At 35.3% G+C, this 13,618-nt stretch overlaps 1 protein-coding gene across 1 annotated transcript in view; it reads right to left on the minus strand.

Moving 5' to 3' along the window:
• Positions 1-606: 606 nt before the first annotated feature.
• COPB1 (COPI coat complex subunit beta 1) overlaps positions 607-13,618 on the minus strand; it is a gene marked incomplete at its 3' end in the record, with an annotated part of 30,833 nt that continues 17,821 nt past the window's right edge. The window contains exons 12-21 of the mRNA XM_084253163.1: positions 12,854-13,014; positions 11,489-11,609; positions 8,749-8,976; positions 8,428-8,607; positions 5,967-6,111; positions 4,559-4,678; positions 2,883-3,028; positions 2,182-2,271; positions 1,121-1,276; positions 607-666 (exon numbers count right to left, since the gene is read on the minus strand). Coding sequence (XP_084109289.1) covers positions 607-666; positions 1,121-1,276; positions 2,182-2,271; positions 2,883-3,028; positions 4,559-4,678; positions 5,967-6,111; positions 8,428-8,607; positions 8,749-8,976; positions 11,489-11,609; positions 12,854-13,014 — 1,407 coding nt within the window. The remainder of the gene's footprint in view (positions 667-1,120; positions 1,277-2,181; positions 2,272-2,882; positions 3,029-4,558; positions 4,679-5,966; positions 6,112-8,427; positions 8,608-8,748; positions 8,977-11,488; positions 11,610-12,853; positions 13,015-13,618) is intronic.

The raw sequence follows: 13,618 nt of genomic DNA on the forward strand, positions 1-13,618 counted from the left end.
TATTTCAGCCAGGGCTCATAATACTTCTTTAAACTGAAGCTAGATCCGTATCCTCAAGTCATTTGATAATTTCTCTTTGGAGGTAATTTTCAGGAAAAAGTCTTTCAGAAATGATAAGACACTTTTAGAGATACTGCTTTTGTAATATTAAATAAGTAAAAAATATCAATAAAACAAATTAAGGTCTCCCATATCATCTCATATCACTGAATTTGTAAATTCTCTTAAATTTGTAATTGAAATCTATAACCCAGTAAAAGAAATCCAGGGCTACATAACTAAAATTATGTAATTATACATTTATTTATAAAATAACAAAAGATTTAGGAATAGATCTGTTTATTGTACTGTGAAAATGTTCCTGGTACATTTGAAAAACATTATATACTTATGACAGCATTCAGAACTGTTAAGACAAAAGACAAACTATAATTTTAAACTCAATCTTGATTTAAGGGAAAGGCTATAAATTACTGGCTGGAATGCATTCAGCATGAACTCAGATTCTATATAACGTAAAGCATGAAAGAGTACAAAAGATGTTGAAGTCCAATAAGCCCATATCTAAATTTTAACTGTAAAGCTGCAAGGACTTTTTGTTTTTTCTTATATACTGTTTGTCTTCTGAGACAAGTTTATTTTATCTCCGAGACTTAAGGCCATTCCCTGTGAAAGAAGAATAAAGATGTTTGTACTTATTGAAATGATTTATGATCAGTAATTATTCCATCTTAACGGAGCCCCTAATCAATGTTACCACATCAACAATGAACCAGGGATATACAAAACAGATCCACCAAAACTTTACATGGTTAAAAAAACTTGCTACAGTATAGCCACTAATTTGTAGCTTCAATTTCAAAAAACTCTAGAGAACCCATTCACAAATACCCCATGAGAATAAATCTGGTTTTAAGCAAAAAAATCTAAAATGATAGACATAAAACATGGGCCATATTAATGAAACTAAAGTAGTATTTCTACTCAGAGAATACTATTGTTATATATAAGTAGATATGCATAAAACAGTAGCATGACAAAGGATACTACATATAGAAGCAATTCTTACTTTTTTGTTCAGGTCAGAGATTATCTCAAAAAAAAAAAAGGTAATTGTTACCTGACTCTTTGCACGAATTCTTATGTGGCCTGTAACAGGAGCCTCTGGTCCCTGTTGAATTGGCTTCTCAATGCTGACATTTGCAAGCGCATCTTCTCCAAATATGGAACGAGCATAGAGGTTGGCTGCCATAAAGCCACAGTAACCAGAAAGAGCCTGGAAGAAATTTATCATAAATTCAATAAAGAACTACACTTAAGCAAGAGCAAATAGCACAAGGATTATTTGAAACAGTACTTAATATGTAGTGGTAATTACATGACTTTGAACTTATCAATCAATGCTCATAGAACCATAGATTCAAAATGTGTGATTTTTTACTGCGTATGTATTTACTGGGTATATATTTGTATTTATATAGTCTCTATTTACTTTGAGTTGTTTGCTTCTCATACAAATCTTAAGTTCCGTGAAGGAAGAGACTATTTTCATTTTGTTCACTACTGTTTAACCAATACCTCACAACGTATCCAGCATATAATATTTGTTTGACTACTCACTAGACTCAGCATTTGTTGAATAAACTGATATAATCAGGAACCAAAACCTACTTGTCTGGCAGCACTTTTATTATAACAGCAAAAATTTCATAAAGAAATTCCTTAGAGCCTTAGCTTCATTTTATGATCTCTTTTCTCATAAATACACAAACATAGCAGAAAACCAAATTATACCAACAATTCTGTATTTGAGCAGATACATTCTGACCTACAATCAGAGACATCAGAAGAGTTAATGGACATTTTATAATGCAGCGTCACAAATGATTCTGGAATAAGCCTTTAGCTAAAGGGTAGAGAACTGAGAAGAAGAAAGTATTTTGACTCTTCAATTGGGTCATGTACTAGGAACAAGCAAGCTGGTATATTTTAATAGAAAGAGATAAGCAGATTTAATTCAGACATTCCATAGAATAACTTCTTTTTGTTAGTCCACAGTGACACTACTTTTCTCATACAGAACAATAAATACACTCAAGGAAATACGAGAAAGCAAAGAATCTACCATACTACTATTTGTCAAATCTTTTTGACTTTTAAAATTTGTCAGCCACATCTTACCTTCTCTGGAGTAAGGCATTTCATATTGGTTGACTTTAATATATGTTGTAAATATTCATTTAAATCAATTATATTTGTGTTAACTGTCACCTGTACAAAGGGAGACAAAAGAGAAAGAGATTATAATTCTTACAATCAGAAACTTGAAAATTTCTTATCTTGGGGTTGAGAAAACAATCATTCATTTGTAATATCAGAAGCTCCCTCCAACTATTTAGGGGAAAAGTTGGGCAACAAAAAAGTAAATGACATCTACAAATACAACAAATTGCAGGATGCATCAGAACATTTAGACATAGGTAACTTCATGAAGATTAATATGCTGCATAAACCATTTCTAATAGAAGTTAAGGCTCAATGGAACAAAATTCCTCAACAGGAGGTAAGTGTCTTTGCAAAGTCATTTTTGGGTATTGTATTCAATGGTTAATTATTATTCACACAGAATGAATGAAATATTGTCTAAAATGTCTTGACTGATCAGATTAATTATGGAACTGTTACTTTTAATTAATTTACAAGGGCAACTTACCAAACTACTTGCATGATTTCCAGTAAAGGTTAATATGCAAGAACAGATATTGAAAGACTTTGTGGATCTAACACCTTTTTTAGTGGGATTAATTTTATCTGAAAACTACTCAGCAACAGCCAAAAAGAAAGAAAGAAAAAGAATTCAAGGAAATCTTGCAAGGACTAACTTTGTTTTCCCATTCAAATTCGGCCCACATCTGACGGAATTCAGCATCAGTGCAAGTTGCAGGCTGGATATAATCCATTATGTCAATGTGAATATCACTGAGAACCACACAATTTCTGTCACTTGCTGCTCCAGAGACATCATAAACTGTAATACACATACAAAGAAAGACTGCAAACCACCACAGGCAATTTTTAATTTTAAAAGTTTTAATGTTTCTAAATAATAATTACGGTATTAGTAAATATTTGTATAATACTTATTATATACTGGACTATTCTAGATGCTTTATAAATATTAGTTGTTTAATACTCCCATTAATCCTATGTTACAATATCTTCCTCTTACATATGAGGAAAAAAAAAGAGAAATTTTTAATAAATTTCAAGTGGTTCAAGTCAGAGGTGATAAGCGGTGGTGATAGGGCCAATGATTCAAGCTCAGTGAGAACTTTGTCTCTTCCATAGTAGAAAGGCATAACCTGATTGGAACCTACCTATTCATCTGGTCTTCTCTTGACATTTCCCCACCCTATCTACTTTCAGAGAAAACTGAGATTACAAAGAATTATGTTCCTTTCATTTTTAGAACCTAAAAACATCTAAAAATAAATGTTTCTCTGAATTCACTTGCTTTTTTTTTTTTTAAGATTTATTTATTTATGCATACAAGAACCGGGGTACAGGCCAGATGCATGTGAGGGTAAGAGGATTCACCAGAGACAGAGCGGGGAACAGAACAGTCAGACCGACTGAAATATACTGCTGAGGGGAGCAGTGGGTGAGACAGGAGAGGTCTGCAGCGCCATGTGGGACCCTCCCAGCTGGCCGGGATGGAACCAGCGCTACAGAGGCTGCCGAAAGCCTCACAGCACTGTGCTCAACCACCTGCGCCACCAGGGGAGGCCCCCCATCATAGACGTCTTTTATAACTGTATGTATTTCCCATACCTGTTTTTCCTTACTCAGCTTAAGCTATCTAAGGACAGAGCTCTTGTTTTGTTTTCCCCCATAGTAACCCCATCCGTATCACAGAAATTGAAATAAAAAACAAAACCAAAAAAAAAAAAAAAAACAAAAACCCAAAAAACAACTTATTGACTGAATGCCTTTCTACCAGATAATCCCTAAGTCTGAAATACCCTTCAGTGCCCAGCAGTGAGTGCCTCTACCAAGTTTTAGACTCAGTTCAAATGTAATCCTTTGGTACCTTACCCTCCTCTCCTTTTTTTTTTAAAAGACATATTTATTTATTTATACAAGCACTGGGTACAGTCAGAAGCGCGGGAGGGTGAGAGAATTCACCAGAGCCAGAGCCGAACAGACAGAATGATGAAGTACACTGCTGATACCCTCCTCTACTTTTTAACAGCCTCCTGTTTTAGCATTCCCCACAACCCCCTCCCAAAGCACACAGTATATAAACTATATTATTACACTGTATTATAATTTCTGTATATTTTCACTTGTATCCTCTTTTTGCTTGACAGTTTCTTGAGGACAGTGACTCTAGCTGGTTCATTTCTGAACATCCAGAACTATAGTAGGTGCTCCATAAATAATGAATAATGAATGAATGCATTCAGGTTCTGTCCTCAAGAAATGTCACATGGCCATTCAATAGAGAAATACTTTAATAAAAATTTTCAAACATCACATGCTGTCAAACAATTCTTACCTATATTACCAAAGATTATTCCATTTTCTGTTGATGCTACTTTGACATTAGCTTTAATATTTGCAAAATCATGAGGAGCAAGAGTCAAAGGAGATGGCTTTTCCACAAGTTTCAGATCTCCTGAAAAAGAAAGTTTAGACATCATTAAAAACATACATATTAAGCTCTGAAATCATGAAGTGTTAAAATAAATGCACTTCCTAGTTTCTAGCAAAACAAGAGATTATATTCAAATATTATGAGGACTAAAATAATTAACTATTATTCATTCCAATAGGCACATTTTTATTTTAAAAGTTTACAGACTTCTCAGAATAATTCTATGTTTAATTCATATATATGTGGGTACTTGGATATACCATTTTATTTTAATGAATGAATGCAAACTTTTAAAAAAAAAAAGTAAGCCTTAAATACTCTACTACAAAAAAAAAGATGAAACAATCTGCAGAAAGATTTTTAAATTCTCAGAAAGACAATTCTTTATGTAGGTATCAAACTATGTTGAGTATGATAGGGCAGAAGAGTACCCGTGATATCTTTCTTTTGCTATCTTATAAGGTCCTTAAGTTTTACTTAAGCCATATGAAATTTCCTAGGGGTACTATGTTGTTCCTACATATAAGCTGCTTTCCAACTAAACCCAGATGTAGAAGTGATTACAGAAAATGACTACTGTTTTTACTAAGAAGAATAATGACACCTCACATTGATTTGACCACACATGGCACATATCAGTTAGGAAAATACTAAGGTAATTAAAATTTTACCTAAGTGAGCTACTTAATAAATTGGTAATTTAAATCTTATTTCTATCTAGAAAAACTGACATTTGGTAGACTGAGTTCACTGAACATACTTGTATCTTATGTTCCAAGAGTCTAAGCATAAGAGTGAGTCACAGAGGTTCAGAAAATTGGAGTTGGAGATTAAATATTAAATGTAAAACTAAGCCTTGATTCAAAATGTCACAAGTAGAGTTCAAGAGAATTATTATACCAAAATTTGTGCACTTCTCTTTTTTTTTTTAATGTTTTTTTTTTTTTAATAGAGGCTTTTTTTTTTATTTATTTGTTTGTTTTTATACATGCACTGGGTACAGTCAGAAGTGCGGGAGGGCGAGAGAATTCACCAGAGCCAGAGCGGGGAGCAGAGCAGGCAGAAAGACCGAAGCACACTGCTGAGGGGAGCAGCGGGCGGCAGGAGAGGTCTGCGCGCCATGCGGGACCCTCCTCCGGTGGCCGGGGAGCAGCCGGGGATCGAACCGGCGCCGCAGAGGTCGCCGGCAGCTTCGCAACTCAGCGCTCAACCACTGTGCCACCGGGGAGGCCCCGTGCACTTCTCTTAATAATCTGTCAGAGAGATGTACAATGTCACAATATCATTTCTTTATGATAAGTTTCCTCACCTAGAGTAGCTAACTCTAATGTGCAGTTCTGCAAAGTATCACTGGTTTGGTTCACAACAAGTACATCCAGGACAATATCATATTGGTTGACATGAACATAAGCTTCTGCATATACAGGATCTGAGAAACCTGTCAACTGAGTGACCTGTCAAACAAAATAAAGAGATAATCAAATGAGAACATTCAACCAAACATATCCTAGTCAAATGGATAAATCTGTTAAGATAATTAACAGGCATACGTAGGCTAGACAAATCGTTTTGGAATAAGTATATAATAAAATTTTTTTGTAATGGAGACATGATAGTTGAAATTGGACATCAGAAATAACAGGTCCTAGAGTTTATAGTAGCAGAAAAATGTTAAATATGCTTAGCAAGTATGTTAAACATTATTCCAACTTAGGAACTGAACATATTTAGATACATTTTCAGTTAAATACTCAGCACCTAAACTCATTAGCTGATCTCTATAATTTAGGAATCAAATAAAATTTAGATAATGTGGTAGTCCTACTATCCAACCTCAAGAACTAAATGGATCAAATAGCAGTAATGCTTAGAAACTACAGAAACTACAGAGAAAAACGCCGGTGCTTAAAAAAAAAAAAATTTAAGATCACCCAAATACAGCACTTTAAAAACAAGTCATTAAAAAACACAGAAAACAAGAACAAAACACTGTGAGTACAACAAAAGTACAAACTTTTGTGCATCAAGGACATATCAACAGAGTGAAAAGGTAACCTACAGAATGGGAGGAAATACCTGTACATCTTACATCTACAAGGAACTTTATCCAGAATATACAGAGAACTCTTGTAACTCAACACACTCATGTAAATACACAAAACAGCTAAAATGAAAAATGAGCCAAGGACAGATTAGATATTTCTCCAAACAAGATCTATATCTAAGAAGCAGATGAAAAGATGCTCGACATCACTAATCATTAGGGAAATAAAAATCAAACTCCTCAGGAAGGCAATTTAAAAAAAACCTGAAAAACCAAAACCATAAAATAAGTGTTGGCAAGGATGTGGAGAAATTGGAACTCTTATGGCCTGATTGCTGGAATATAAAATGGGGTAAAATGGTACAGCATCTTCAAAATATAAGGCAGAATTACTAAATGATTCAGCAATTCCAAAAGAAATGAAAACAGAGACTTGAACACGTATTTGTAGATTCACAGTCAAAACAGCATTACATATAACAGCCAAAGGTGGAAGCAACCAAAATGACAATTGGCAGATGAGTGGGTAAACAAAATGTGGCCTATATTCACAATGGAGTATTACTCAGCCTCAAAAAGGAAGGAAATTCTAACGCAGGCTACAACATGGATGAACCTTGAAACATTAAGCTCAATGAAATAAGCCAGTCACAAAAAGGACAAATACTATATGATTCCATTAATATAGGTACCTGGAACAGTCAAATTCATAGAAATAGAAAGTAGAATGGTGGCTGCCAGGGGCTGGGGGAGAGGAGAATGGGGAGTTATTGTTCAATGGGTATGATTTGTTTAATAGATATAAGTATATTTAATGGCTATGAGTAATGTTTCTTTTTCAAAATAAAAAAGTTCTAGGGATGCACTGTGACACAATAATGTGAATGCGCTAATGCCACTGAACTATATACAAGTAAAAATGGGTAAGATGGTAAATTTTATGGCATGTAAATTTTTTTTTAAAGATTATTTATTTATTTATACAAGCACTGGGACAGTCAGAAGCGTGGGAGGGTGTGAGAATTCACCAGAGCCAGAGCAGGGAACAGAACAAGCAGACTGACGAAATACACTGCTGAGGGGAGCAGTGGGCACGGCAGGAGAGGTCTGGGCGCCATGTGGGACCCTCGCCGGGGGCTGGGGATCGAACCGGCGCTGCAAAGGATGCGGGCAACTTTGCAGCCCAGCGCTCAACTGCTGCGCCACCAGGGGAGGCCCTGGCATGTAAATTTTGCCACAATTTTTCAAAACAAATTTTAAAGATTTGTAAATTTGTGTATTTGAAAAGGAGAATCATTTTCCTAAAAAAAAATCCTAATGGATCTCAATGTGAAGACAGAAATGGAGTTGCTGTGTTTAAAGTAGCAGGGGACAGGAGAAGCTCAGGTCAGAGTCTGGGGAAATAGGCCAGAGCCCTTCCTTTTAAAAGGCAGTCAAACTTGAAGGATCTCCCAGCTCTATGTATTAGTTTATGATTCCAATTCAACTAGAACAAGTTATAAACTCTTCTATGGGATTTACCATGCTATCATATAGAAAGGTAGTTTGTCAGCTTCTGAGTTTCATTTTGTGTTTAATGAATAAATCTATCACTCACAGTGACTTCACAAAACTTATTCTGTATAACTATTTTTCTTTTGAAAAAAGTGGGACCAGCACTTTCTGATTATTACCTTCTTAAGTAGCCAATTTAATTAACTTACCAGTGTATTTGGCATTTTGTTACCTTGTTTAGTTTAGATGCTAGGGGATCTGCTGCCTCTTTCCTCTGTGTATTACCCATCGCTGCCAGCAAACTCAGCTGAAACTGATCTTCTTTGCAGTTCATTTCATTCTTAGCAGTTAGTTGCATGAAGGAAATAGGGTCATCAGGCTGTACTGTCACATTCCTCTTTTCAGATTCTTTCTGTGTTGAGAAAGCAATACATATGTTTCTTTTTAATATGGAAAAAAGTTATCTTACAAAAAATACATAGGGCTGAAAAAAAAAATCAAAACTTTTTTAAACCTTCAAAGCACATTTATGGCTTTGTCATATATACCTTACCTTTTGGGATAATTTTTCTTCTTCAAGTTTAGCGGATAACATGTGAGAAAGCGATTGTCTGCATTCCTTATTGAAAATGTCATTCATTAAAGGTGAACATTCTGACAAGACCTTGAGACACAGGGAAATTCGATCTACATCATCATCTGTAATTGGCTTCTTAGGGAGAGAGGATTTTCCCAAATGAAGGATAGTGGCCATGAGCAGCATAGCCTCAGCAACAAAAGACTAGGAAAATAAAGAAATCGGTTATTTATTATGTCATGATTTTCCAATTTATTATAGCATATAATCCAAGAAATGAATCTAAACTTTCATTTATTTGAGTAAGATTTCAAATCCTTTAGATTTTATCTTCATATCTTTTCACACTAACCCTTAACTCAAAAACAGTAACGGCTTTCATCAAAACTCTTTAAGATACCACCATAACAAATGTCAACCACACACAACAGCGCCTCCACAAGGTCGAGAATTAAAAGTTGTACTTTGGACCTCCCTGGTGGTAAGGGGTTAAAGACAGGGCTATCAAGCTGTTAGCTTGGGAACAACCCACATGGTGCAGCAGACTTCTCCTGTCTCCCCAGCTGCTCCTCTCAGCAGTGTATTTCAGTAGATCTGCCTATTCTGCTCCCCACTCTGCCTCTGGTGAATCCTCTCACCCTCTGCACCTCTGATCTACACCCCAGTTCTTGTATGTATAAATAAAAAATAAATCTTTCAAAAAAAAAAAAACAAACCAAAACAAAACAGTAATGGCTTTTTAGCCACCATCATATTTTTAAAATTCTAATTACAGAAAAGTAAAAGAATGACAGACTTCATCAACTGTTAACATTTTACCATATTTGTTTTCTTATTGTGCATATATGTGTATATATGAAGAAATAATGGCTGAAGGGCCTCCCTGATGGTGCAAAGGGTTAAGTCTTACCACAGCCACTGCAGCACGCATTCGATCCCCAGCCAGGGAGGTGACTCAACATGGCACAGCAGACCTTTCCTTTCTTGCCCATTGCTCCCCTCAGCAGTGCATTTCAGTAGATCCGCCTGTTCTGCTCCCCACTCTGTCTCTAGTAAATCCTCTCACTCCCCCCACCTCTGGCCTGCACCCCAGCTCTTGTATGCATAAATAAATAAATCTTTAAAAAAAAAAAAAGAATGGCTGATTGCCCTGTAACAAGGACTGAACAAATATATAATGGTCCACAGAGTGTACAAAGTAAATTATTGCTCATAAATTAAAATTGGTAAGATAATGCACTTTGCAAATTACCTGGCCCTCTAATCTCTGTGACTCTTTATGATGGAAGTGAAAAAAAAAAATTCTTTGAAAATCCCAAATCTAAATTTAATGTATAATTACATGGAGGCTTTACAAAGGAATCAAATGGATTATCACACAGTTAATTAAAAATTATGATTATGATGATTAGGAAGGGTTTAGACTAACACCAGAAAATATCTGTTATAACATTAAGTAAACTACAGTACTGTAAAACACAGAATGATCGTTACTAAGGGAAAAAAGTTTTTAACAGATAAAAACCAACATAAACTCTAGCGAAAGGAAGAATTTCTGTTATTGTATCTGGTAATGTAATTCTAACTTTTAATATTTTAACAAGATTTATACTAGAGTAACCATGAGTAATTTTTTTCCAATAGTTCCTCTTTCACTCAAATATAAACATTCACAATTCTATCAGATTTTTCTTTTTAAATACAGCAAAGTAAAGTATTTTCAGGCAAATGAAAGCTGAGAGAATTCATCACATGCAGACTTCATTATGAGAACGCAGATCTTTGTAAGAATACAAATTCTTTAGGCAGTAATAAAAGATGGAAAGCTGAACTTGCACAAAGGAATGAAAAGTACCATCGATGGTAAATATAAGACATTTTCTCATAAAAATATCTTTAAAAAAATTTACAAAGTGTAAACAAAAACATCAGAATATTATTCAGCCTTAAAAAGGAAAGAAATTCTGACACTTTCTATCATATAAATGAACCTTGAAGACATTACGCTAAGTCAAATAAACCAGTAATAAAAAGACAAATAGAATGTTCTCATTTTTATGAAGCACCTAGAATAGACAAATTTGTAGAGGAAGAAAGTGGAATGGTAGCTGCCAAGGAGGGTGAATTAGGGCATTACTGTGTATAGGTTCAGCTTGGGATAATGAAAAAGCAACGGAGATATGCTTTTGTATGTTTAGACAATAATGTAAATGCACTTAATGCCACTGAACTGGACATTTTTATTTATTTATTTATTTAAAGATTTATTTATTTATGGATACAAGAACTGGGGTACAGGCCACAGGATTGTGAGAGGATTCACCAGAGACAGAGTGGGAAACACAACAGGCAGATCTACTGAAATACACTGCTGAGGGGAGCAGAGGGCGAGGCAGGAGAAGTCTGCTACACCATGTGGGTTGCTCCCTGGCCGATGGGGATCGAACTCATGTGGCAGTGGTTTCAAATAGCTTCATAGGTTGTGACTTAACCCCTTGTGCCACCGCGGAGGCCCTGAACTGGACACTTTTAAATGATTAATGATAAATGATAAATTTTATGTTATGTCTATTTTACCATGAAGGAAAAATGCAAAAAAAAAAAAAGCTGTTTCGTGAAAGGAACTTTAGCATTCACTTTTGTGTTCCATTGTTCAGTACATATAGTAGGCACCCAATCTTCATCTGTTGGGTAAATGTAAAATACATTAGCTTACATTTTGCTTTTTCTTTTCCTGAACCAAAGCCACATAGCGCAAGGCAATTTTGGTCAGGGTTGTAGCAAGGGAGGCAGCAACAAAGAAATCTCCATCCAGAAGAAATCCTCTCAGAGGAGGTCTGCAAATAAAAGAAGGAAAATGAAATCCACCAATTTCTTAAGCAGCATGAAGTTTTTATAAAAATGTTTCAAATAAGTCCATTCAACACTCTCACAGTTACTCTTCAATGATACGGACTTCAATTAGCTCTCTCTTTAGCTCTCAGAATGAAAGACAAAGAATACATGGCTTTAAAACATCTCTAAATGATGCAAGAGCCAACTGAATATGGAAGAGAAAATGGTTAAGAGTATAAGTACTACAGTCAATGTCTACATTCAAATCCCAGTTCATCTATTTATTTGTTGTGACACCTTGATAAGTTACAAAACTCGCTAAGCCTCAAATTCCTCTTCAGTAAAATGGGAATTGTAGTACATGTTATTTCAAAGGGCCGTTGTCAGATTGAATGAGACAAACTACTTATTAGCAAATATCACCACAGTAAGCTATCATTAAAAGATGTTTTAAATCATTTAGGCAGGGGCCTCCCCGGTGGCGCAGCGGTTGAGCGCTGGGTTGCAAAGCTGCCCGCGGCCTCTGCGGCGCCGGTTCGATCCCCGGCTGCTCCCCAGCCACCGGCGGAGGATCCCACATGGTGCGCAGACCTCTCCTGCCACCCGCTGCTCCCCTCAGCAGTGTACCTCGGTCCTTCTGCCTGCTCTGCTCCCCACTCTGGCTCTGGTGAATTCTCTCACCCTCCCGCGCTTCTGACTGTACCCAGTGCATGTATAAACAAAACAAACAAACAAATATAATAAATAAATAAATAAAAAAAAAAGCATGCCTCTATAAAAAAAATAAAAAAATAAAAAAAATAAATAAATCATTTAGGCACTATTTTCATCATGCCTACCACAGAAATAGAGGAAAATAAGGGGGGAAAATTTTATTCCATTAATTAGAATCAGAAAGTCTGCAAAATGTTTCCCAAATGTTAATAGATAACAAAACTAAAATATCATCAAAGCTACCACTATTTAGCATGTTCTATGTGAGTAAAATAATTTTAGTTTCAATAGTACAGTTATTTCAGTGAAAACAACTAAAAGGAGCAGAGGAAGGCTCAGATGTGTAGAAAATCAACACAATTCCTGGGGGAATAATTTAAAACATCTTTCTCTTTTCACATACCTTAAATGGCAAAGATTTCCATTTTGTTCAGTAAAGCAAATGAGTAAAGAAAAAATCAGTTGACTATTCTATACACAGAAATAATAATAAAAGAAGTATATCTGATAGGCTACAGGTGCTGCAAATTACCTTTCTTCCTCTTTCTTGGTGGGTCTAGAACTGCTAAGGGCACTCTGAGTTGCATAGGTACCCATCTCAGTTACCAATTTCTGAACTGGCCCCACAGTTATTTCTTCTTCAGGTTTTAATTCACCAGCTTCTTTCTTTATTTCGGACTCTACAATTGGGATCTAAAAATCAATTGGAAACATCAACTTAGTCAAGAGCCAGCATGATCATATTTAAATAGACAAGGTATTTCCCAATGAGATTTTTGGAACTTGAAACTCTGCTTTCAATTTTCTTTCCTTCTCAGAATAATATAGTGGGAAGAAGACAGGCTTTGAAATTGAATGCCACTTACCAGTTATATGGTTTTGGGCATGTTAATTAAATGACTTGAGGCTCAACTTCTTAATCTGTTACATGGAAATCTTAATTCTCTTAATACAAGTTACTTAATAGGAAAATGTTTAGGACAGTGCATAACACAAAATAGATGCTAATTCTTATTTCCCTTCCTCCGTTCCTTCCTTGAAATACTAACCTAAAATAGTACTCATCCTTCTAAAATGAAATAAATTTGACTTGTTTGTACAAAATAAGTCCTTGACTACCTATTTTTTTCAAACAAATGACTATTATGTATTTATTCCTCAATACCAGCCTATCAGCTAATTTAAGTGCTTCAAGAGCCTTCAATCATCTATTTCATTTTCTTCATTTTATAGAAGAAAAATCTATGTGAAGTCATGATAAGGAACTTATATCAAGGTCCCAGAGTTAATGATCGTC

Source organism: Talpa europaea, assembly GCF_964194135.1.
Source record: "Talpa europaea genome assembly, chromosome: 1".
Taxonomy (NCBI): Eukaryota; Metazoa; Chordata; class Mammalia; order Eulipotyphla; family Talpidae; genus Talpa; species Talpa europaea.